The 27,889-nt window shown below is 28.4% G+C and overlaps 2 protein-coding genes across 5 annotated transcripts in view; one reads left to right on the forward strand and one right to left on the reverse strand.

Moving 5' to 3' along the window:
• Positions 1 to 1,884: 1,884 nt before the first annotated feature.
• mRpL10 (mitochondrial ribosomal protein L10) lies at positions 1,885 to 27,789 on the forward strand. 3 transcript variants are annotated; one of them, XM_075356120.1, is made up of 6 exons: positions 1,885 to 2,039; positions 2,405 to 2,613; positions 6,619 to 6,729; positions 12,162 to 12,360; positions 15,881 to 16,170; positions 27,533 to 27,789. In XM_075356120.1, exons 1-5 carry the CDS (start codon positions 2,018 to 2,020, stop codon positions 16,156 to 16,158), a joined length of 819 nt encoding a protein of 272 aa, XP_075212235.1. In that variant the 5' UTR covers positions 1,885 to 2,017; the 3' UTR covers positions 16,159 to 16,170; positions 27,533 to 27,789. The 3 variants fall into 3 exon arrangements, with proteins under 3 accessions (XP_075212235.1, XP_075212236.1, XP_075212234.1); XM_075356121.1 differs by having other exon boundaries at positions 15,881 to 16,157; positions 27,533 to 27,548; XM_075356119.1 differs by lacking the exon at positions 27,533 to 27,789 and having other exon boundaries at positions 15,881 to 16,241.
• The window catches only part of LOC142319151 (uncharacterized), a 41,744-nt gene continuing 38,061 nt past the window's right edge, over positions 24,207 to 27,889 (reverse strand). For both annotated transcript variants that reach the window (XM_075356117.1, XM_075356118.1), the window contains exon 6: positions 24,207 to 25,903. The gene's annotated coding sequence lies outside the window, so the exon portion shown is untranslated. The remainder of the gene's footprint in view (positions 25,904 to 27,889) is intronic.

Here is a 27,889-nt window from a genome sequence, read left to right on the forward strand (position 1 = left end):
AAATTTATATCGAATGACTTTTTTCATTTTTAACATTAAATTAAAAATTTTATTTTAACTAAAAGAGAAACTACAATAGTATTGTAATTGTTTGATGGAAAAAAATACTTGTTTAATGTAAAGTAATATCAACAAAGGAAGGACAGAAATTTTCTTTCTTGATGAGACTTAGAAATCAACCAAAAGTGCAGGAAAATTTGTGGTGGATACCACATTAAGTATGAGTACTGTAAAATAATTTTCTTAAAAAGCTCTGTATTGATTTAAGAGATCCTGGGAAATAATGTGAAAGAATTATTATTTCTTCCATATTTAATGGGATTGGATTTGTTTTTCTGACAAACTGACCAATACAAGTAGTAGACTGGAGATATTTTTAAAAAACAATGAATTTTGCCTAAGATATTTTCAAAGAAACTGCATTTGTAGTCATGATTAATACTCCTTATTATTTCAGTAAATAAGGAAAAAATCACTGCCTTTTTGAAAAAGAAAGGTATTATTCACGTTAACAAGAATAGTAAATGTGAAGAATGTCAAATTTTAACATCTGGACTTAGATTAATTTGATGGGGTTCAGTTATTAAATTGAGCAAATTAAATTAATATTAAACAAAGTTCATTAAAAACAGATGGAGTCAAAAAATTAATGAGAGGGATTAATCTGAGTAGCACAGAAAATGTGGCAGGATACATCAGGAGGTATGTTATAAACAAAATAAAAGAAGTGGTACAAATTAGCTAACATTATGGAAGATACGGTGGAACTTTTTGTAATTAATACTGCGTGATAATGGGTATGATGACGAAGTCTGTAATAAATAAATTTAACTAATTTACGTTACACTTTAAATGGTACTTTTCAAGAAGATGCCCAGAACCGAACTGTAGTTAGTTAGATAGTCGCGGTAGTTAGTCACTTAGTTGTTAGATCGCGCCACTGAAAAGAAAAAATAAATAAAAATTATAATCTAACTTTATATAATCTAATCTAATCAAACTTAACGTAGGTTAACTTAACGAGCGTAGGTTAAGTTTGGTTAGATTATATTTATACGTTTAGATTTATTTATTTATTATATTTATATTTAGTTATAAATTTATTATAGAGTGCACCTTTGATTTACGCGGGTGTTACATTCCGGGAAATTTTCGTGTATAATGAAATCGCATTACTTTATTGAAGAAATACAGGTTAGGTTCTTTTTATGCGGTATATGATATACGTAAATTACTGTATTTTATTTCACTTTTTTGTTATTACAGTATCATTGAATTATTTTAATGATATTACAGTACAATGTATGAATTTTAATTAGAAAAAAAATGTTCTATTTATTTATTTTCTCCTTTCATTGGTGCTATCTAACAACTATAGCAACTAAGAGTTGTTAGTTAGATTTTTTTACATATGGTGTGGGCATCTTGAAAAGTAACGCTCTAATTATGCTGCCGATTCATTTTAATTATTCAAGGAGATTGATAATATTTTTGAGTCAAGAAATTTTCAGTTTGTAATAAACTAATCAAAATATGTTAGTTTAATTAAACAAATTTTAGATTCTTGTTAGAGAAACTTATTTTTATATTAATAATGCAATCTATAAGAACATTTTAAACTATTGTGATTTTTTCCCGTTAAAAGAACTCTTTACACTGGGGTGCAGTTGTGTCGAACAATTAAAAAAAAAAAACAATTCTAACTGTACGAATCAAAATTTAAATAAGATTGATAAAAACGTTTTTTCTTTGCCAAAATGTTTTATTATAATTTATTATTGTGTAATTTTATATTTTACTGTGATGTTTTATGTATTTTTTTTAGAAGTTTATGATCTTTATATAACTAATACTGACATATAAAGCTTTGTACAGTTGGCTACTCTGATTAAAGTTTCGCATTATAACCTTACTTAAATGTTAATCAGTTGTTTGTAGATATAATTTTTGCTATGGCATATTGAAATATTTTCAGTTGCATACTTTGCAAATTTATTTTTGTGAACTAGATTTAATAATGGGGAGTATTGGTAAAGGAGGTAAGGGTTAAGTTTTTTGTTTACTGAACTTTGCTTATAGTTTTTTTATGCTTTTTATTTAACTTTGCGTTGTTGGTGATTTGTATGCACTACAACTAATATTTAGTACAATTAATAGTCTAATTGCCATTGGTTTTCTTTTTAAGATCACATTAAGAGGTAATCAATACTATTTTACACAATTACTGGTAATTATAAAAATAATCTGTAAAATGATTTATAAATTCATTATAGTTGAAATAAAGTTTATAAGCGGAGTAATTTTTTGATTTCTTAAATTTGTATACGTTGGTGATAGATTTTTTACTAATGTGTGAAGCTCATAATCAAATTTGTTTTTAATGTCTTATTATGATTTCTTTTAGTGCTTTATGGTAAAACTTGGCAACCATTATTACAATCTGTAAGATACAATCGAAGAGTAAATATTCAGAAACCTAGACCACCACATTATATTCGGGCAAGACTGGAGATGCTAGCAAAGCCGATATTTCCTGAACCTATTGAAAAGTTATTACCATTGTCAGCAAAATGTAAATTAAAGGAAGAAGAAGAGATCAGGAATTTTAGAATAGTAAGTTTTTAGTTCTTGAATTTTACTTAATTTATCAGTAACAAACATTAAGGAACAATTTTTCATATATGGTATTCTCTCTTTAGCACATATGTAACTTTTGTTCAGTATTGTAACTAGCTGAAATATTTATCCTGAACAGTTTCATAATATATTTTTTTTTATTTTTCCTTTTCTTATATTTGGCTGTGTTTTGTTACACATGATTATATTTGCTGATCTTGTGAGGAAATGTATTGGTGAATAACTTCATAGCATTAATTTATAGGTATTAAGTATTGTAATTATATTTTCATTGTTTTACATGTACACTGTACTCATTACCATTTATATTGGCAGTTTTCCCCATTGCCTATTACTAGTATCTATTTGCCTTGTCTCCACTACTATGATCCAACTTTCCTACTCCATGTGACCATGTACAAGTTACTGCGAAAACAGTGTCGTGCTTTCTCTGTGCAGTGTATGTGTATGCTATGAGCTGTACAGAAATTACACAGTGAGCAAAACATTACTCTTTTAAACAGCCTTTGTGTGAGAGAGAGCATATGTTGTATAAATCATGATCCTACAGCAGGGATTGTATGCTGTGCACACAACCTGCCAGTATTAATGGTAAGGAGTATAACATTACTCTGTCACAATTCACTTTTATTGACATTTGGAAAGTGAGTAAATTAATGATTCTTTGGAAATAATGTGTACATGGAGAATTTTGAAACATAGGTAATTAAAAAGAAAAAAACTATAATTGTAGTGTTTAGTTATATGTTGACATTATGAATTTTGTTTATAGTCTTTTACATTCATTCTTAAGCAAGTACCTTTTATAGCATGAAATAAATTTTATAATCTACAAAACATTGTATCTGTTTTTTTCCCTAATAACATTATTATGAGTAGTGTAATGTAGGTACATTATAAAAATAGCTAAGTTCAGTTTTAAATTTTTGTTTTTAAAAATCAAAATAAAGATGAAATTCTAGATTTTAATAAATTCTACATTATGTCTATAGGGTCAGTCCATTCCAAGTAGTATAACACTGGTTGCCACACCATCTCAGAAAAAAATCATATTTTGTAGGTGGATTCCCTTTATATTTTGAAAGATCAAAACTAATTTCTCTTGCATCCAGTTCAAAATGGCTGTTTTCCCCATTCATAGATGGTTTTTTTTAAATTACTCAATACTGGATTACCCTAGGCTTTTTTATCCTAGTGTTCAGTAAATCTGGCCTACAAATCAAAGCCCTATTTACCTACCTAATACAATTTTGTTCATGTATGCTTTGTAGCCCAAAGTTATTGAATGCAAATGAATAAAATTTAATTTTCATAGGGTAATTTCTCAAACAAGCAACAGTTTCGCAGCCTCAATTTTTTCTGTTCTTTATATACAAGAGTATAGTTAACCCTTTAAAAATTATACCCTTTCTTTCATCTGATGTTACTATAAACAATACTTAACTGGTATTACAGCATACCAAACCAACCAAGAGACAAATTTTTGGCCACTTTATCTGATATTTCATTATATCCGATGTCCCTATAAACGATACTTGCTGTATAAATAATTACTCTGAAAACATCAACCCCCCTCTTAAAATTGAATATATATTTATTATTCTTTTGGTGTATCTCCCTTCAGCTTAAATATCTTCAAAAAAAAAAAGTTTTAGATAGTTTATACTTCATATATATACAATATCAAGAAATGTCCTTGGGGATTCATAATATTATACATTATACATTATACAAATTATAATGTTATTATACTTGTTATTATACATTGTATACTTGTTATAATACTTTATTATAATGTTGTTATACAAATTATATTATTATTATACATTATACAAATCCTTGGGGATTCATAATATTGCAATATTTTTAAAATTATATATTATTAAATATTTTAAATTATATATTATTAAGTTTTTCGGACCTAAAATGTAGAATAGTTTTTTGAAATTTTCTATTTTTATTTTAGTCATTATTGAAGGGGTTGTTAGATTTAGAAAAAGCTTTAGTTAAGCAAATTTGTTAAGCTTAACTGATCGAATATTTTTAGAGAGATATTTCTTAAAATTTATTCCCCACCCCTAAAAAAATATATAATTGTTTTTTGCTTTTAGCTCATTTAACTTTTATTATTAAAAAAAATTCATTATTTTTTTCTTCATCATTTAAAAGATTATTAAAATAAAAGAGCTTTGCACCTGTATTATATTCAGATCCAAAATGAGAAGCAATTTTTTCCATTATTTTCATAAAAGCTATACTTATTTTTTCAATATTTTTAAACAATTCGCTTTTAAAGTAATTTTTTGTTGTTAGGGATCACTATTTTAAATAAATATTTCCTAAATTTTCCCATCAGAGTAAAGAAGCTCCTAAAACCAAAAAAATACTTTATTCAAAATTTGGGAATTTTGATGCTTAATTCTTATTTTGGTAATCATGGCTTGATAGCCTGGAAAGTCATGCAATACTTTGTCAGATTTTTTTTTAAAGTATGTTAAGAATATCTTAACAGTGAGTGTTTATAGAGTTGTAGCTTGAATGAAATTCATCTGCATCACTTAATTCTGAACCATCTTATTTTGTTGAATTTAACAAATTACAATGTTGTTCAAGATAATAATATTTTTGAGTTTTTGTGTATTTCATTTAAAAGAGTTAAGTTGATTAAAAAAATTTGGATAGAGTACTTTTGATTGTTCTCTGGTTTGGTAGTAAGTAATTTGTGGAAAAAAACAAATTTACCATTTTTAAACAAAATTATTACATTAAACTAAGTTATATTTGTTTGCGTGTGTGTGGCTTAAAAATCATTGTAGTCAATATGATGTGGAAATTAAACTTGTGTTGTTGAAAGTTTTTTTTTTAATATAGATTATGTTAATGTTTATGGTTAAAGAGGTAATTTTAACTTCTGTAACTTTTTAATTCTTTTTTATGTATACATTTTTTAATGGATTGTTAATTGGAGGATGTATCCCCAATTTCTCAGTTTTCGGTAAACAACTATCCTATGTGTGAAATTTCTTTAAACAAATCTTGTAATGAAAAATACTGAAAAGTGATTGTATAAGTCTCCTTGGGGATTCATTTATTTTAGGTTGGTTTGTACAAATGTAGACACAATTTCAGCACCATACATCTGACAGTGTGAAGCTAAAAAGCAAAAACTTGGGATGTCAATGCAGACAATAATGATAATATTTTATAAATAGTTGATGCTACAGTTAGATATCAAAATTATGGCAGAAATTTAACATATTTTGGCTCTTTCCTAAAAACAAAAACAAGTTAATTCTGCTTAACTAACAGCAATCTCCTTTTTCAGTTTCTGTGACATTACTGAATGACAAAAAGATATGGTGCTGTAGGCTTTGAAAAACTGATCTTATTACAGTCAATCTTCAGGAAAAAACTTTCAGTGATTTCACATCTAAAATTATATCACTTTGGAATTATTTAAAAGGGATATATGAATAACTTTCTCCACATTTCTTAATAATAAAAAATACTACAGATGCCAGAGTAAAAAAAATCACCTTCAAACCCATCTCTTGATTGAGAGTGAAATTTGGGGAAAAGTAATTAATTGATAAAGAGATAAAAATTTGTGCGTTAAAAAATTTGTTTTATGACAGCATTTAGCTATTTTGGGTTTCTGCACCAAAGATGTGAATATTAATCCTTATTGCAAATTCTGTTAGCATAATACATAAACAAGGGATTTTATCTTTATACACAGTTTAAGTATAGAAAAACTAAAAGTGGACTGTGTTTTTTTAATGCTGCCTATCACAGTTCTATAAAGTGTTACATTTCTTTGTTAACATATTATCTCGGTTTTTAAAAATAATTTATGGTATTTTATATAGTTACAGTTAATAGTAAATGCAGTTTTATTATAATGGTGTATTGAAATACAAATTTTTTACAATTATATTTTTCTAAATGTATATATTAAATGTATAAAAAAATTATTTTCAGGATAATCCTTATGAGAATTTATTAGCGAAAGAACTCCTACAACTATATAATGATTCTCGTTTAATAGCTATTTGTCAAAAGAATCCCATGATTGCAGAAGATCAGTTTAATGTACGTATGTATTAACTAAAATTAGGTTATTAATTTATTTGTTCAAATGTAATCAGAAGTAATTATTTTTAATTATATAACATTGTGTCAATATTTAATGTTATTGTTTATTTTTAAGATTTTTTTACTTCCTTCTTTTTTCTTTTAAAAATAATGATGTGAAACATTTATTAATATATATTTTTACATGTATATATATATATATATATGTTATTATATTAATCTGATCAACCCAAGTACAGAATTAATAAAATAAAATAGGATGACACTTACCTTATTCCATAATCCAAGCAAGAATGCTTTTGCGAGTACCTCGCATCATTAGATGCTCTCTAATTTTTCAAATCTCATTGTAAGTTACACATTAAGATTAAAATTGAAATTTAAAATTGTTAAAATATCTTTTTCCAATTAAATCAAATATAAATAGAACAAAAATTTTTTAGTTGACTTTTTTTTTTGACAGTCACATAACTTTGTCTATATAGATTTCTATTTTATTTTTATTATTAATTTTAATTTTGACTTAATTAATTTTTTTTTTATTAATGACTTCATATTTTATATATGTGCAATTTTTAATTTTAATTTACAATTTAAAATTTTGAATATAAAAAAAAATTAGTTTTATTTCTGTTTTGATTTAATTGGAAAAGGATATTTTAACAATCTCAATTTTAATTTTAATGTGTAATTTACAATGAAAGATTTCAAAAATTGTAGAGCAACTGATGATGCAAGGTACTTGTAAAAGCACTATTGCTTGGATGATGGAATAAGGTATATTCATCCTGTGGTTAGTCATCCTATTTTATTTTATTTTATTAATTCTGAACTTGGGTTGATCGGATTAATATAATTTGTGTAGTGCAGAGGAATATAATTCTCGAAAAGACCGATTTTAGAAAAAAAAAAAAATTATATATATATATATATAAACTTTTGAGCTGATATTGTGATTTTGGAGTCTGGGGGATATGAAACGCAAATATATGTCAACATTTTCTGGAAATTGAGTGATTGTACCCATTGCAATAACTAGCTTTCTTATAAAATCTGCGTAAAACTTTTAACTACAGAATTACTTATATTTTAAAAATAACCAAAAAAGGTTAAACAATATGATAAATAGCGTATTTAATTCTGATATTTATAATAATGTAAGTAAAAAAGTAGTCTAGAGAGTAAAATTGTAAAAACATGCTATTTAGGAGTCACAAATGGAAAAACTAAAAAAAAAACATTTTGGGTGCATTTTCAAGCATATTAATACAATAAACAAAAAGTAGTGTACACGCATGGTGCTTTCTTATAACAGGCCAACCTTCCACATTATTTCCTTGTTTCCTTCTTTTGAACACGTTATTATTCCACACATTTTATTTTCTTATCCTGAAGGATAAGAAAAATCTTTGTAAAGTATGATTTTTAAGTGGGTTGTACTCTTTTATCTGCCAGTTATTAAAGTTAATGTAAACCCATTGGCCATTTTCAACCTGGAAAATGCGGATCCCAAAATTCTCCATATTGCCTCAGAACTGCTAATGTACCAAACACTTTTACTGGTCCTTCTCATTTTCAAGGGAAAAACTTGCTTGGTCGCTCCCCTTGTTCATGTATTTGCTAATATACTTTGTAGATGGTTAGGCAAGCATTGCCTTGGTTAAGCAACCTTAACTTGCTTATTAAAAATAAGTTGAGGATCAAATTCTATGCAATATTTTGGATAGAATTTGCTTGATAATGGAGAAAGTGAACTGGAGTCATCTCCTTGAATACTGTCATTCATTACATGAATGACAGTATTGAAATGTTATATGACAGTATTGTATGATTGATTTAAAATGTTCAAAAAATAATTTGATTTGTTCCCTTACCTACTTGCCACCCAATTGGATTTTAAAAAAAATGGTGAAATCCTGTGAATTTGTTTTTAAAGAAGAGTTTAAATACCAATCTTACTTAAGATTTAGAATTTTTATAGAAAAATTTACCCTCCCTTTTCATACCCTTAAAGACAGTTTTCCAGAATCCTTTTATACAGTCAATGTAACCTATAAATTCACTGGTGATGAATTCACCACAGGTTAAACAGTTTTGAGCTGTGTTTTGATGAATCAGTCAGGCAAAATACTTCATTTTATATGTATATAAAATGAAGTAATATAAAATTATTTTACTGAAATTAGCATTTTTAAAATTCATATTATTCCTCTGTACTGTTAAATCATATTTAAATTCTATTAAAATAAACCACCTAGTACCGAATATGAGATAAGACATATCTAACCTTAATTTTTCCATAAAAGTACTTTTTCTGGGATCCCCATCCTCAGTTTTGATTGAAATGAAATAGTTCTGTTATTACATAATAAAAATTTCAAAATAAAAATACTAATGTAATGAAAATTTATATTTATTTATTCCTTCTGAAATCTGTTAGTTTTCATAAAGCAGTCCTTCTCATTAGATTACACAAAAATTAAATATATTACATATATAAATACAAACAAAATTTCAATTTGATAAACCATTAGACAGTTTTTGAGGGAGACTGTCTTATAAAAGCTGCAACAGACTGCAGTACTCTTATAAATTAATACAGAATTTTCATTGTTTTAGTATTTTTATTTTCTATTTTTATTATGCAATAACAAAATTATTTCAGTCATGACTGAGGATGCAGGATCCTATGAAAGTTCTTTCATGGAAACATCAAGGTAAGATATGTCTTATCTGAATATTCTGTTCTAGGTGGTTTATTTTAATAGAATTTAAATATAAGATGTAGAATTGTAATACATTTATAAATTGTGATTTTGTCAAAATAATTATATTTCAACCTCCATGTTTTAACAATGCCCACCTTGGTTTATAAGCTCGGTTTGGATTAATTATTTGCTGATTCAATAAAATAAATAACATTCCTTATTTAGTTTATATTTCACAATATTTTATTATAATCTTTAAATTTCTATTTTATACATATGACGTTGTTGTTTGTCAATGAGTTATACATTGATATTGTAGAACATGTTGAGTCACTGATGGTTGGTAGAGAATTAGATGAATTGTTACAATATTCATATAAATATTAGCTATTAACTGAATATAGACAAATTGAAGTAATTTATAATGAGTAAGAAGAACTAGACAGTTATAGTTTTGTTTTATTTTTACAGCATAAAAGTAGGAAAGGAAGTATGAATCTTATCACTTATGAATCACGTATGAATCTTATGGAGTTTTGGTTTTTCAGCCTTTCATTTGCAATGTTCTCAATTTGGATCTCAATCGGGCATTACATTTGTAGCATAATGTAAAATTTTCCCTTTTCATATTCACCACACACAAGCTTCAAGCCTATGTGATCAATTCATCATTATTAAAAAAAAAATTTGCTTCTAGGATGCAACTTACTATTTTATTTGAATATCCTTCATTCAGTATAATATCTTGTTTGTCCTTTGTTGCTTGTGGTTAAGGCTGAACTCTTACTGTGGTTAGGCTGATATTTTAAACTCATATCTATGAGTTTAATAATTTCATCCTTTTTGTAATGTAGGCTCTGTAATAATTTTACTTACATGATTTGTAAAACAGAGTAATTTTCATTATTATCTTAATCAAATGTTTTTAATTCAGTTATAAATTACTCTATGAAATCTCTTAAAATACTGCAGTCTTTGTTTCAGTTCAGTATTGGTACTAATGTTATTTTGTGGTTCAGTTGTAACCACACAATTGCTGTTGCACTAGTTCAAGTGTTTTGTTGAAAGAATATATTTTGTTTTAAGCAGTAGTTTTTAGATTATTTTGCTTGTTCCTCAGTTTGAAATGTCTAAACTAAAACCTGTGTCTTCACCAAGTGAAAAGGTGAACATTTAAAGTGGAATGTGCTCAAGAAGTTTACATTAAAAGAGCAGTGTGCTGTTATGTATTTTTTTGTGGATAAAAGGATGTCGTGCAAAGAATAAGGAAATATTTTTCTGTTAATGGAAAGAACTGTTTCTTATGTAAAGCAGTGCACAGCTGGGTTGATAAGTTCTTTTAAGAATTTTAAATGTTTTGGTGAAAACTGGTTGACGTACTACAATTACAACAAAATTAACAGTGCCTTAGATGGATTGATTTGAGCTGTCACATGAGTAGTAATAGACAGCATAGCAATTTCATTGGGATGTTGTCAAGATTTATCTTACAGCGTAATAATTGATTATGTGAAGTTTCTAAAAAGTGTTCATAGTGGACATCTAGACATCTGACTTTGGTCGCAGAATGAATGAGTTATAACTTTTTACTGGATTGTTACTGGCGGGGTATATCACTACAACCGAAATTAAAGTATTAATACGAAGCAGACACCTTGTTATCTTTGAGCAAAAATTCATGACAATCCCTCTAGCGTGCAAGAGTATATTGATTTAGGGCATTTTAGAATTATAAAGTAATGTTGTTAGTCCATTAACAGAAGGAATTAAGTAATGTGATTCTGATCATCAATTAAATCACTTGATGTTCTGTTGAAGCTTTGGATGGCAACTAGAAGAAAAAATCTAACCGTTCCTACTGAGTAGTGAAGTATTGCTCCATTATGAACAGTAGACCTTATACACTTAGATTAACTCTGTAGAGAATTGATGAATTATATGGTAACTTTACCATCTGCTTTACAGCCCCACCTTTCATCTATTTGATCCCCTCATTCACTGCATAGAAGACATTTTGCAGATGATGATTCAACATAAATGTGGTTGAGAGAACAGTCCAAAGAATATTACATAGCAGAATTTAAGGCATCAATAAACGAGTGGAAAATATGTGTCACTGATGCTGAAAATGTTAGGGATTTGGTTTAGAGTGGAAGTGATTTTTAAATTCTCACAGAGTTTTTTTTCATACTAGCTGTATGTGACTTGTGTATAGCTTTTCTTTATGTTTATTCACTTTCTGTCTAAATGAAAGCATCCAAATGTATAGTCAAACTGAAAAAGTGTTAATCGTGATGAATTCTAATTGAAAAATTACTACTTTTTGTGATCATTGATGTAAAGAATTGAAAAGTACGAGAGATTTTTTTTAATTAAGAAACTTTATCGATTGATTACTGAATATGTTGTAGATTTTAAACATCAATATTTAATGTATTTCTAAAAGGTAATTTTTTATTTAAATTTTTTTAGGATTTCTGTTATCAGCATTATCGTTAATAGCTTTGAAATTTCATGTAACCTGGCAAACAAGGTGATTGATACATAGGCTGACTGACCAGCAGTTAAGGAAATGGGTATATGGATCACTGCTTGACCAATTTTATTTCAATGAGTTAAGATTAATTATTCTAATAATTCAAATGTAATTTTTAGTGTAATGTACTTATTCTTTCTTTTTTTAAATTTGTATAATTTAATATATTATTTAATTTCTTCCAGATGATTATTAGGTTCAAAAGAAATAAAATGGTTATTAAATACGATGGTAAACATACAACCAAATTAGCATTAAAAGGTACCAAATTTGAACCTGTTTTGGATCTATTTACAGTTCATCAGTGTGCAATATTTTGCAAGGAGCCAAATGTTAAAGCTCTTTTGACTAATCTTAAAAAGACTCCTCAACTTATTTTATTAGGTAAGTAATTCTGTTAATAATGTATGTTTACTTTCAACTCTTGAGTGTTAGCCTCATCATTCAACCTAAATGAGCTCCAATCCTTTTGATCATTTACATGTAGTAACTAACAATAGCTACTTTGTTTTATTTTGAATTCTAGCTTTGCTTGCTCAAGTTAGTTAATTAATTATTAATACTATAAGGTATGGACAATGAATTTGATAAAAAGGTTATAGAATACTCAGTTTTAGGGTTTTTACTGCTATAGCTTCATAATTTCTCCCAACTCTCATTGTTAATAACTGTGTTAAATGTTTTGTTTTTGAAAAAAAAAGATAACTTAAACTGTAGAGTACAAATTATTTATTTGTAATGCTTACACATTACACTAGATGCTTACAAATGACATATTAATTGCTTGAGACATTCAATCTTGAGCAATTAATAGCAGCTGAATGGTTATACAAAATGTTCAGTCTTGCCAAGGCATAGAATAAATTCACACTTATTAACAGCATCCTTTTTTGTAGTTGGTTCTATGTTGTTACCAAATATATGCCTAACTTAGTATTGGTGGATGGCAATGGTAGCAGCTCAGATGTCAGCAGGAGTACAATATACATATGCACTTGCACAACCGTCGAAAGATGACCGATGCTGATCTGACACTGCGGAGCTCGGGGGGGGGGGACCCAACTGCTGCTGAGGGGAAGTCCGGTCTGATTTCAAAGGACGAGCTGCAGCTCCCTGATTACAGCCAAGTCGACTTCGCCAGAGACCAGTTTCTGGACTAAACGACTCTTCTCAGATCTAACAAAAAAAACGGCTCTTTTCAGGGCAACCACAAGGTTTTAAATTACAATGTTAGTGTTGATTAACACAATAGTGACCGATGTAAAGTGTATTGCTATTATATGTAATGTATATGCTAAAAAAAATTTCCTCTATTTTTCCATTAAGGAAAATGTATGTAAATACATCTTTCTTACTATATTATTTTATTATTTAGAAATTGTAAATCTAACCTACACTTATATTTAGTTTAGGAAGATAAAAACAAAAACAGTTGATTTTCATGTAATATGTTAGATGGAAAAATCAGTTGTGGGTGTAGTACTTATAATAATGATGTCAAAGTATTTAAATTAATAGAATATCATAGCTATTAGATTTAAAAATAGCAATGTTAGGTAGAAAATTAGTTGTGGATGTAATACTAGCAGTAATAAAGTCAAAATATTGAATTAAGTGTTTGTAAATTCACTCTCTTGTTTGTGTTAATCCATAAATGGACTTATTATTAGAAGAGCTGAAATCCAAGTAAAATCTTTCACTGGCCATTACTCGAAAACAAAGCATTTCCAGACCTATGGTTATATGTACTTTTTTCATTATATTCACCAGTAGAAACATGTCCTGAAAGTTTCTCCATTTCTTGTGGGACGCCTGTACATGTTCAGCTATGAAATTCTTACTTATGTAATTAGTTTTACAGAAAGTTGGACATGAAGATTCAGGATGGTTTGCAGGATACTTTGTGTTCATCCCCTGCTTGACTAAGTAAAATGTGTGTATCAATTAATAATATGTTAAAAGCAATATTTCATTTATTATATATAAATTAGAATGCCTTTGTTTATTACATTACTTTATTTTATGTAAAATAATATTATTTGTTTAATTTTAATTTAAAATTCAACTAGAAAAAATGTTAATAAAATTAACAAATTATAATGTAATACAATTATTCAAGAAATAATGTTCCATCATTGATATGTTATTGGTGGAGTATAAAACAAGTCTCCATAATCTTCAGGAAAATTATGTTTTTAAAATTTGTGTTGATTTACTATTTAGCAGTGAAATTGCTTTCCTATTGGACAATGCTTTGAGATACCTATTTTTAAGATGAGTCTAATACATACATCCATCCATTTGTGGTTATTTTTTGTCTTCAAATATTTGACTGGTTTGATATAGCTCTCCACGATTCCCTGTCTAGTGCCAGCCATTTCATTTTGGTGTACCCCCTACATCCTACATCCCTAACAATTTGTTTTACATATTCCGAACATTGCCTGCTTGCACAATTTTTCCCATTTACCTGTCCCTCCAATATCAAAGTGACTAACCCAGGATGCCTTAAGATGTGGCCTATAAGTATGTCCCTTCTTTTAGCTATAACTTTCCAAATGCTTTTTTCTTCATCAATTTGTCGCAACATCTCTTCATTTGTCACTTTATCCATTCACCTGATTTTTAACATTCTCCTACAGCACCACATTTCAAAAGCTTCTAATTTTTTCTTCTCAGGTACTTCGATCATCCAAGTTTCACTTTTACATAAAGCTGCACTCCAAACATATACTTTCAAAAATGCTTTCCTGATGTTTAAATTAATTTTTGATGTAAGCAAATTATATTTCTGACTGAAGCTCATTTCGCTTTTCTATTTGGCATTTTATATTGCTCCTGTTTTGTTCATCTTTAGTAATTCTACTTTCCAGTTAACAGAATTCTTCTACCTCTGTAGTCTTTTCTCGTCTAATTTTTGTATTCAGTGGTTCATTTACTTTATTTCTACTACATTTCATTACTTCTGTTTTGTTCTCTTTTATTTTCATGTGGCCTTCTTGTGAATAACTTCATCCATACCATTCATTGTTTATTCTACATCTTTTTTACTCTTTGCTATAATTACTATATCATCAGAAAGGGGTAGTAGCATCTTTATCTTTTCACCTTGCATTGTTACTTCGGATCTAAATTTTTCTTTAAGATCGTTAACTGCTAGTGCTAACTAAAGATTAAAAAGTAACAGTAATGGAATACTTCCTTGTCAGACTCCCTTTTTTATTACTGCACCTTTTTTATGCTTTTCGATTATTGCTGTCGCTGTTTGGTTCCTGTAAATGTTAGCAATTTTTCTATCTCTATGCTTGAACTCTACATTTTTAAAATGCCGAACACATTATTCCAGTGTATGTTATCAAATGCCTTTTCTAAGTCTATAAACGTCATGTATGTTGGTTTGTTTTTCTTTAATCTTCCTTCTACTATTAATCTGAGTGCTAAAATTGCTTCCCTTATTCCTATACTTTTCCTGAAACCAAATTGTCTCCTCCTAACATTTTTTCCTGTCGCCTCTCAATTATTCTGTATAAAATTCTAGTTAACGATTTTTGATGCATGAGTAATTAAGCTAATTGTTCTGTATTCTTCACATTTTTTGCTCCTGCTTTCTTTGGTATCATGACATTAACTCTCTTTTTGAAGTCTGACTGAACTTTCCCTTTTTCATAAATATTACATACCAGTTTGTATAATCTTATCTATTAATTCCTCACCATTACTGCACAGTAATTCTGCAGGTATCCTGTCTATCCCAGGAGCCTTTCTGCCATTCAAATCCATTAATGGATAATTTAACATTAAATGGATAAATTTAATATTTGTGGTTATATGTGTGAATCTGTATACTTTATTGTATTTTTTTGTTATTTTATTTAATCATATAATAAAATTACTTATTTTATAGCTGCTATTGTTGACGGATATTATGCCAATGTAAATCAAATTAAAGAATATGCAAGGCTGGAAGATATATCACATGCTAGAGCACAGTTGGTTTCAGTTTTAAATTCTGCTGCGCAGAGTATTGTCTCTGGACTGAATCATCATCAGACTGCTCTGGTATCTGGTTTGGATCAATATCTTAACTTGAAAGAGGGTGATTCAAATATTTCAGAATCAAAAGAGAAAGAAAATGAACCTCAATCATCTTCTGCGAACACTTCTGAAACTTCAACAACATAGTAAATATGAATTGTATGAGTTTTTTTTGCTAATTGTTTATAGTATTTTTTAAAGTTATTATTAAAATATTTTAAATTATCAAATGATGGTAATATTTATTAATTACTATAAACCCCAACATAAGTCATATTTAATTTTAAGGGGTATTTACTAGGATTATAGATATCAAGTTTGTTAAAACCCAAGAAAAGCTGGGAACTGACATGATGAATGTCTACCATTCACCAGTGCAATAAAGCTCTACTTAATTTTTATTCTATTCTGATGAGTTAGGTATATAACCTTTTAATGGCTGTTGACTTGTTTTAAGTCTGTCTGATAAAAATAATTTTTAATTAAAAGTAATAAAGCTTGATGAATTTTATCCCTTTTTATGGTTCTATAATTACTTCATTTTATTCATTGTTGTTTCTTGTGTTTGCATATCTGATTTCTAGTTAATATATTATTCTCATCTTTCATTGTCTTGAATTTGTAGTCGTCTAAACATACCCTTAATCCATTTCTATTTTAATTGTGTAAGGTATACTTTTCTACATAAGGTATACAGCTTGCCTTATTATTGGAAGCACATAATGGCTCATTAAGCACTAAATGGGAAAAGAAGTCATTGAATCAACTTAGTTCACAGGCATCCTCCATATCAGATGCCTAAGATGCTTTGGCTCTTCAGGCCTCATTATCAGAGTGGATACCTCCGACGGGCAGTCTTATTCTTTAAGACTTTGGGGGTTGGCGTTCCCACAGGCTTAGCCTCTGCAGCTTTTCTTCCCACTATACACTGAGCTGCAGAACACTTTACACCATACACATATACTACACCAAGAACACTACATAAATTACAACATACACATTTACACAACTACATAACGACATCCTACACTGATATTTCTTACATTTACACTCGATGGTGTTGCAACATCTTATGAAACGCAACCGTAACCCAAGGTGGGAACAAATCGTGCCGATGGGTGAATGACTCTATGTAGCGAATCTCTAACGATGTCTTCAAGGCACAATGCGAACCCAGTTGTATTTAGCTCTAGCTCCAGTACGCATGCGCTCTGCTGGAGTGGTCCGTTTTTTCACCGGTACTCGTGGGACCAAAATTTCAGTTCGAATAATAAATACTATAATGGTTGGTGGTTCATCTGAAAAACCACCAAACCTAGTCTTGTGAAGAGACCTTGGTCAGCTTTGTCTGAGGAGGATAAAAGTCCTACTGAAGGGAAACGCAAATCATTAGACTTGAATTCTAAAAATATTAGATTCATTGTTCTCCGAAATAGTCAGGAAGGTGGCTTTCTCCAAAAGGTTTCATCTTTCTTAATAAACAAAACTATGACAGGTGCAAATGGTTCTCCGAAAATCATCAGAAAATTACGTGACGGATCGATTCTGATTGAAATTCAGTGATGAACAGAGTCGATCTTTCTTAAGTCTCCGTAATATGGGCAATATAAAAATAAGTGCAGATTGCTACAAAACCCTAAATACAAGTTGTGGGGTAATTTTATGTTGAGATCTTATGGATATAGAGGTGACTGAAATAGCTGATGAGCTTCGTGCTCAAGACATTGTAGAAGTGAAGCATAAATGAGAAGGCAAAACGGAATGGAAGAACCAACTCCTTCTCTTATACTGACGTCCAACCTTCCAGTACTACCGAAAAAAATAAAAATTTGTTATCTTTCAGTTCGAGTACGACCTTTCATTCCCAACTCACGACAATGTTTCAAAAATCAAGGGTATGGTCACAGTACAATATCTTGCTAAAAAACAGAGATCAACTTGCTCAAAAACAGAGTGGTAGATGTGATATAGAGTCTAACTTCTACATAAGTACCACGGACCAGCGAAAAAGATCGTTAAATGGAAAATTTGTAAAATAGACTATTACAGTAGTAATATTGTATTACTGTAATTTTATTTACATAAAGAAATTTTCAAAAAACATGTACTGTATATAAAAACTAAGTTTATGTTAAAATACTGTACTACTGTAATTGCCTTTCTTTTATTTAATAAAAAAATGTACAATATTATTTTAATCCAATAGGTTCTTTCAATTGAGAATAAAATAAAAAAAGTAGAATATTAATAAATATATTAAAATAATAACAATGCTTAAAAGCTGGTAAAACAACTTGCTAAAAAGAAGTCTGTAATTTTTGTTTAAACTGTTGTTTTGTTTCTGAATATAATTTTATTTTCAAAAAAGGATTTTAAATTATTCAAGCAATTAAACATAATATCTGGTACATTTTCAAATGAATGAAAGGCCACTTATTATCATATTGAATGATCGCAATAACTCATAATTTGTATTCTTAATGGTCTTTACACCATCCATTTCATCTATGTCATCTTCAATTTATGGGTCCACTAATTTATTGCAAATACGTCTCTGATTATTTCCCACTAATCTCTATATTAACTGGGTAAAAGGATCCTTATGGCGTAAAATACGATTAAGTGTCCAATATTGAAGCATACTCCAGCATCGCAGAATGAGTGACTGGGAACTAAATAAAAACATTGTACCCCTGTGTGACTGTAATTGTGATTGTAGAGATGTATATTTTACTCAAGTCAGATAACAAAAAAAAACCCACCAGTTTGGTCTACTGATGAACGTGTCTTCCCAAATCAGCTGATTTGGAAGTCAAGAGTTCCAGCGTTCAAGTCATAGTAAAGTCAGTTATTTTTACACGGATTTGAATACTAGATTGTGGATACTAGTGTTCTTTGATAGTTGGGTTTCAATTAACCACACATCTCAGAAATGGTCGAACTGAGACTGTACAAGACTACACTTCATTTACACTCATACATATCATTCTCATTCATCCTCTGAAGTTTTATCTGAATGGTAATTACCGCAGGTTAAACAGGAAAAAAAAGATAACCAAAAGAATGGTCATTTTCGCAACACAAGCAGAAATTTACTGAAGTTGTAGAAAATTTATATAGAGAGCAGATAAATAGTTATTTAGGAGATTAGTGTTCAAAATACAAAATTAGAACACTTCTAATGCATCGTTTTAAAATGTGGTTTTATCCCTACTCTTACATTTACCTCTGCATATGTGCCGTTTCATTTTATTTAGTTCTAGCCACTCATTTGGTGCACTAGTTTTTACCAATTCCAATATATGGGTATAGACACCCATCAGTTGTATAGAGACCAGTGTAACTTCCTCATCGTTAGGACACTTTCCTACCACTATTCCATCATCGATCATTAGGTATTCATCTAACTGTAGTTCTAATTCTGTGCTGCTTTGCAATTTTTATTTATTTATCGGTAAGAAGTTCTGGAATTTCAAATTAATTTACATCTTAAATTATTGTTATTGGTGGCTGTTACTGTCTCATTCTTACTTAACCTGATTTTTTATTTAAAATTGTGTTGGGGGTTACATCATAAGTTATTTAATTTTTAACCTAAACATTTTCATTGATAGCTTTAAAACCTTCATTAGAATTTGTTTTCTGTAGTGAACATTTAAATTTTAATTATACCCTGGTCTGTTAGTTGCAGTTTTGAACTCTTACCTGGTGGAAAGTAAGCAACAATTACAGATTTCATGTTTTCATTTACATGGTGGGGATGGGCTAGGGAATTATAAGTAAAAGAATTTTACATTTTTGTTGTGACATCTCATCTTCAAGTTTTGTTTAAATTTCAGTTGTCATTCAAGTTTTTCTTTTGTAATTGTAATCTGTCTCTAATGATTTGATGCCTTTAAAACAAGGAGGTCACTAAGACTCCAATTACTAGAAGATTGAGCTTCTCAGTACCAGTCATGTTGGGAGCTATCATTTTAGTAAACCTCTCTTTGCTGTACTTTCCACCAAAATATTTTTCATTCTTAAAAGTTGACGTTTTGTTTGGAAGGCATTTAAAATGTAACCCGGTCTCATCTGCATAAAAACTTTCATTGTATTCATGCAGTAGGTTAGGCAAGATGTTTTCCTTCCATGTTGTACATTCTTCTTTTACATCAGCATTCTCGCCGTATAAAACCTTTTGTATAAGAGCATGCCGTAATTTAAATTGGTCAAGCCAACCGGTACTAGCTTGAAAATCAGGACATTTTAGTGTTTTGGCGAATTCTAAAGCCTTTTCTTTAATAATGGTTCCCGATACTGTTACATTTTTTTAACGAATTACAATTAACCACTTGATACAGCCTCATCAATATCATCATAAATACAAAACTTAAATATCTTTTTATTATTGTCTAAATTTTCTGCTTGTTTTAATACAATCTTTATTTTTTAATATTTTGGAAAGAGAATCTGTTGATATACCAAAAAGAATTGCTATGTCTGTTTTCTTACCTCCTTTTTTAACTTCATCGATTATTTGCATTTTTTCTTTGATACTCAAACACTTTCTTTTGGAGATTTTTAACAAATCACATACACAATAACACCAATACACTGTATACACCAGTACACAGAAATACAAGTTAAACCAATACACAGTACAGTACTGTACTTTGAAAAAATAACACGGAGAAATACAGTACTCAAAACAACAAAAATGCAATGCACTGCTTGCTGTACATATAGTAAGAAAAACAAAATCACCCAAAAACACTACTGGAACAAAACAAAACCACTAGATCTGTATCGTACAGTATGAAGATAGGAATGAATAACAATTCACTTACATATTAGGCTTACTTTTTTCATTAGCATAAGACAAAGATAAGAAAGAGATGGGAAATAATTTTAGTTGCTGACATATGACGCCGTCAACTTCCAGTCGTTCATACAGTACACTAATTGACAAAAAATAATGTAGACCTTCATAAACACAATACAGTACTTATTTGTTATTTTTATCCATTTTTTTTTTTTTTCATTTTCATTTATTACACAATATACATACAGTATTTTCAACAAAAACTTCATTATATAGAAATTCAACTTGGCTAACTACAGACAGTTTGTAATGTTATGCCCTGTTTTCACCGTTCTACAAACAATTTTGCTAAATGGGAAAAATTCGCAATTTATATAATTTGTAATTCGTATATGGGAGTTTGAGTTATATGAGATTGCATATGATTAGGGTTTCTAACCCTTAGCCCACCAGGCTGGTCTAGTGGTTAACTTGTCATTGCAAATCAGCTGACTTAGAACTCGAGGATTCTAAGGTTCAAATCCTAATAAAGGCAATTACTTTTATACGGATCTGAATACTAGATCATGGATACCGGTGATCTTTGGTTGTTGGGTTTCAATTAACCACATATCTCAGGAATGGTCGATCTGAGACTGTACAAGAGTACACTTCATTTACATTCATACATATCTGATTCATTCTCTGAAGAAATACTTTACAGTGGTTCAAGAGGCTAAACAGAAAAAAAAGAGGGTTCCTAACCCTAAGCATATATCAGAATATGAGGATTAGGCATCACATTTTTCAAAGAGTTTCCAGGTATAAGGGCTTGAATTAATTAATCTTGCTTATGTATTTGCGCTTTTGATTGTATTGCTAGTAATTTGTTTTTATGGTTATCCCTTTACAAAAAAATTAAAATATCATATTATTATCAAAAAACGTTCCCTCATAAACATGTAAATTATATTTTAGAATTATTTGCAGTTATTATTAGAATTCATTGCAAAATGATTTATATCAATTATGATTTTTCATAATAATGGTATAAGCCAATTTTATGTTAGTTATTGGTAATCATTTATTGATGAATATATTAAAGGATACTCAATTTAAGCATTGTAATTAAATTTTGTGTTTGATGAAAGATAAAATTCAGCTTTTCTTAGTACACTATAATGTTATTACTTTAGCTTCTTTACCAGTTTTGCATCCAAAAATGTGTTAGCACCATTTAGCTGATGATTGGTTTTTTAATTTTTTCCTCAATGGCGGTATGGGATGCTTCTATTTCATGCTTTGCCTCTTGGATTCTGATTCATAATGATGAATTCAGGTCTCATTCATAAGTCCTTACTCTGTAAAATTGCTTTAATTAAATTGTGTTCTTTGATCTCCTGACACACAAAAAATCTTACTTCTGTGTGATTGTTATAAGCTGTCTTAAAACTCATCCTGCACATGTTTTATGATGGTGGCTTACATTAGCTACGAATAATTGAATGAACAATAGAAATAGTTATATTACAGCAGTTCTTTCTACCGTATCTTTGAATAAGTTTATTAATGCAAAATAAAGTTGAAATCGCAGTTTGTTATCCTTCAAATGGTAACTTATTCTTTTGAACTGTTCAAACTGGTTGTAAAAATTCATACAACTTTTACCATATTTCTTGGACACTCAGGAGTGAATTGCCGATGGTATAATACCCTCTGAAACCAAAACCTTTTTCAAGAGGATTTACCATTAATGATAATTTTGTTTATTAGAATAATTTTCAATAAACTGTTTTAAATTGAAGTCAGATTGTCAGTGTATGATGATGAAAATATCATGTTCTATAATTGTGATTTAACAACTGGCATTTATCTCTTTACCCTTTACATGATCCTCTTACTATTGATGAAGCAAGGAAAGTAATAAAAGAGTTTTGTAATAGCTTCTTGGAAATGTTATCGTGAAGATCTACCAAACAACATCAAGTGAAAATAAAAATGAAATTGCTGGATGCTTATAATAATTGAAGAGAAGATAAAAATTACAAAAAGTGATTGGTTCACTAACATGTGCAACTGAGTAAATTACTGTACGACCCTTCTCGTAATATAGTGTTTCATTAAAACTGTATTCTTTCTGAATTCTTAAATATTTAACAATATAATATATATTGTAAAATATTGTTAATGTATTTGTTATATATATATTTTTTTGTGGCACTTTTAAGATATTTAGAATAAGCGTTACTAAACTTCTTCATTTCTCACACTACAGAAGAAATTTTTAAATGAAACTAACAACATAATACCTATCTATTTTCTATATTTATTTATTTGTAACTGTATACTAATATATAAATTATTACAGCCATTGATTTGCTTATTGAGTTTTTTTTTCATGAATTGTTATTCACCTGCTAGGGTAGCATATGTTTTTTTTAAAAGTACTGTAAAGATTGAAAAAATAGCAATGTTAAACAAAAGTAGATTGAACACTAATAAGATGTTATTTTTACTAAATGAACTGCTGTATTAAAGAAGAAAAAACTGCTGTTTGTTCTTATAAAATGGATATAAATATTGTTTCTTGAAATAAATAAAAGGGGGACAATTAAAAGTTGATATTATTCACTCATATAAATAAATTCAATTGTATTTTTCCAAGAGATGCCTTGTTAATTATTTATTTTAAAGCTGATTTGTATTTAAACTTATGCTGAACATTAAAATAATTATAAAAAATTTTTAATTTAATTGAAAGATTAAGTAATTGTCGTAAATTATTACTTTTAAATAAAAATACATGAAGCAACTTTGAAATTATATTTATTGAGTGTGTAAAGATACTTCATAGATTTTGTAAATGTTATACTGTAATGTAGTTGTTCTGTCTGATTTCTCTAATCCAGTATTTTTAATCAAAACACTAAGTAGAAATTCTGGGCTGCTTATAGATAATATTTCTAAAGAAATTATTCTGTGTTGATTATAAACAAAACTTGATGGTCTCATGTAAAACTTATGATTTAAAATGGTCTCATGTAAAACTTATGATTTAAAAAAATCAATCAGAAGATAGGAATACTTCATTACTGAATAATGTATTGTTATTAATTCAGTATTCAATTACAGGTCACAGATAAAATAACAGAAAGTTATTGTAGTAAAAAATTTAGCATCATCTTTACTGGAATATTTTGTTTATTAATATTATTTCTTTACCATTTAAACGTGATTCTGTACCAAGAATTTAATTGACTCTAGTTTGTGCAAGCCTCTTCTTATCATTCACCCCTAATGTAATAGTGAGAGGTAGAAAATAATTTTATTAAAAAAATAATACTTTTTTTATTATGCTGAGAAAATATTGATTTAATTACCGATTCAAATTAGCTGTTAAATAATTTTACAATTTTTCTTATTCAAATAATAATTTTTTTATTAAATTAATGCTACAGAATATATTTATGTACAATAATTTATGTTAAATTGACATCACACACAATGCATAGACAAATCAGGCAAATGCTAAATGACCAATCATTGCTGCCTGATAGCCTTGCAGACTAGATGCACTCAAGTTTTGTTAACTATTTAAGCCAACTTAAACATATTAAAGACTAATATTTTGATAAATACTTAAAATATTATACATCCATATTAATTACGACTAATAAAATTTAAAATAAACACTATCATTTTAAAAATATATATTGGTACACTTTTAATTGGTAGATATCTTAAATTATATTTATGTTACTGTCTTACATTTATGATTATCAACATTTTTCATTTTAATATTGATTACATTATTTTTTTATAACATCATCTCTTGTGTTCGTGTGTTTTTTAATGATAATCTTTGGTACGTGGGTAAAATAAATTTATCTGTTGTTTGCTTATATGCTAGAATTTTGTCAAGAGGTCTTTCATATATATAGCTGATAAATCTGATGCTGTTATTTATGCTATATTATCTATATACTGTACTTTTAAAGTATAATTACAGATTCTGTTGATTATTTTTTTAAATATTTGAATAGGGTAAAAATTCATTGGACATTAAGCTGACTGAACTGTTGATAAAATGTTGAAAGATAATTAATTTTCTACATTGCCTCATTACTTGGTAAAAATCAATTATCTAATTTGATTAAATTTATCAGTATTTTTTTTTGAACAATTAATAATTTGTGTCTATCACTATAATTAATTTAAACTAACACTTTTTTATTTAGTTGTTTAATATTAAAAGTACATGAATTAAATATGGTTTTTGAATGTGCATGTTGTGTTTGTTTTAATATACTTGTATATGCTGATAGATTTTGAAACATTATGTAATTTCTCTATATCTCATATTTATTTACTAATATGTACACATTGCTTGATTATGTTTACATAATTATGATTTTTAAATAAAGTAATGAATACATCGTACACTATAAATGATTGAAAATTACTTAAATACAAATATCTTAAGGATTTAGCTTTAGTAACTTTTTTTTACCTGCATGCTAGAATATTTGGTTATTGTTATATAAGTTCACTGTAGAATACATTATATAGACACACTGGGTTGTACAATTTGCTAGCAATTATTGCTAATACTTTTAACATTTGATTATTTTATGATAAAAAGATAATCTACACTAAAAATAACACTAATCAATATGTTGAAATATTAACTAAAATCTTTTATGTTCAAACAGTTTTAATGTTAATTTATTTTTATCAACAACTATCAAAATTGTTGTACAGTGAGGTTCATTGTTCTTTTTCTACACCTTTAAAATAAATTTTTATGAACTGTTTAAACTTAATTTCCAGAATTAAGTTCTAGGATTTTAAATTTATTTTTCAGAGTAGAAGAGATTGTTTAGACATTACATAGACTACATTAATAGAGTAACTTATTTTCTTAGTTGTACACTTATAAAACTGAAAACCAAAACACTATTATTAGTTAGCTCAATTAGAAGGTAAACTGAAATTTTTAGAATATGTCCAACTTCTGTTTTCTTCTACATCTTCTGTTGTTAGATGCATATTTGTGTAAAATTTTGTTTGTTGTAGCATAACTACTGAGCACATTGTTTCTTAAAAGTCCTGTAAAAGTGATAAATATTTTAGTTTTAAATAAATAATATTTTTTCATTATTTGTTGACTATGTTCTAAATTGTTTGAAAATAAGGCCAACTGATCCAGAGATACTATAATAAAAACAATCATGTATCAAGTACAGTAAACTATCAGACACATCATCGTACTTCTGGAGTTGGTAAAAATCACCCTTACTAATTTATAAGAATGAAATTATAATGCCAATAGTGCAGATCCTGAAATATATTTGTGGTCCTAATGTAATAATGTTTCTCTTCCCGATCATCAGGCAGTCTACTTCTTTCTCTTCTTACATGTATTTCACTTATGAACAACATATCAGATTACTGATTACTTCTTGTGTGTCATCATAAAGATTTTAGGAGACACGAATGAAGAATAGTTAATATTAATTAGATTATAAAGGCAACAATTATCTATTTGTAGACAGGAAGATGCTACTTAATAAATAATTTACGCTACATAATTAAATTTTTGCCATTAACTGTAATATTTGAAATAGTAGATTTAAAATTAATAAGATATTTGTAAAAAGAATGTCTTAATCTTTTAGGAAAAATATTTTTAAATGCTTTGTTTAAATCCAAAGTAGCAACTGTAGGATCCTGAATTTTTAAATAATAAAAAAAAAGTTTATTTAATTATATGTTAGCCTTTTTAACAGTATTAAATAAAAACAGTCAATTAGTATTTTATGACTAACTGGAATAGTTTATGACTTAAGAAGAGTTCATTTTTGTCAAAAATGTCACCGAGGTTAATGTCAGCTGACAAAATTTTTGTAGTTAAATTTTTAATGATGACTTTTTGTGATGAATATCATTGAAGTAGAAGAATGAAAGAAACTAGAGTTAAATCCAATTTTGACGTAAATTTCATCCAGTTAAGAAACTTCCCAGATAAGTATATTTTTCTTCATTAATCCTGTTCATTACTTCCTCATTCCTTACTTTATCCATCCCTTAAATTTTTATTTCCTTCCTCATAACCACATCTCAAAAGCCTCAATGCCATCCCCTCTTCCTCTTCCTCACTGTCAATGGTTCACTTCCATACAATAAGATACTCCTTACACAGCATTTGGCTAACCTCTTCCTTAAGTTTAAGCCCAGACTTTTACTGCATAATAATTTCCTCGTCTTCAAAGGAAGCAACAGCTCTCTTTGCTATTGCTGTCCTTTCTTTTACTTCCATTGTACTCTTCTTTTTTATCCTGGTTGCACAACGAAATGTCATTATTGGCATAGTGGGTATCACTGTGGACCTCCTAATCCAGGAATAATCGTTGAAAGGAGGTTATTATTTGCAGTTTTTGAATAGGGCACACTAGGCAACAGGTGCTGCACCCGTTTGTGCTTGCTGCGATTGCAAACTAACTGTACACCACATCTGTGTGGATTGTGTCTGTTATGTAGCATTGCATTGCAAGTTTAAATTAGGGGCTAACATGTGAAATATACTAGTGAATAATGAAATGATAACTTATGTTTTACGATTTTTTAGGGCCATTTGTTTACATTCAATTATTTGAATTTTCTATAGTATGTTTCAGCTGTTTATACCAATGTTAATTTTTAATATTTATTTATTTAAAATATAAATATTGTGTCCAGGCGCTGATAATGGCACTTTGTCCTCCTTATGCAAGAAGTATAGTAAAAAAAGGAAACCGGTTAGCGGAAGTTGAATCATGACAATTGAATTAGAAAGGTCAAAAAATTAGAAGGAGAAAGAAGAAGGACAAAGTTAATAGATGAGGTGAAGATTGTAAACTACAAGGAGATGAAAGAGATGGCTTGGGGATAGAAATGGATAGACAGTAACAATATTTAAAAAAAAGTAAATATATTAATTATTATGAAAGAAGAGAATGTTTGCAGGTTGCTGGCAGTTATCTCTAGATTGGTGAGAGCTGTATGAATCCTAAAAACATAATTGTATATTTATTTTTTTGCATTAAAAACAAAAAA

The sequence above is a fragment of the Lycorma delicatula genome, chromosome 2 (assembly GCF_047948215.1).
Source record: "Lycorma delicatula isolate Av1 chromosome 2, ASM4794821v1, whole genome shotgun sequence".
In the NCBI taxonomy this organism is placed as follows: Eukaryota; Metazoa; Arthropoda; class Insecta; order Hemiptera; family Fulgoridae; genus Lycorma; species Lycorma delicatula.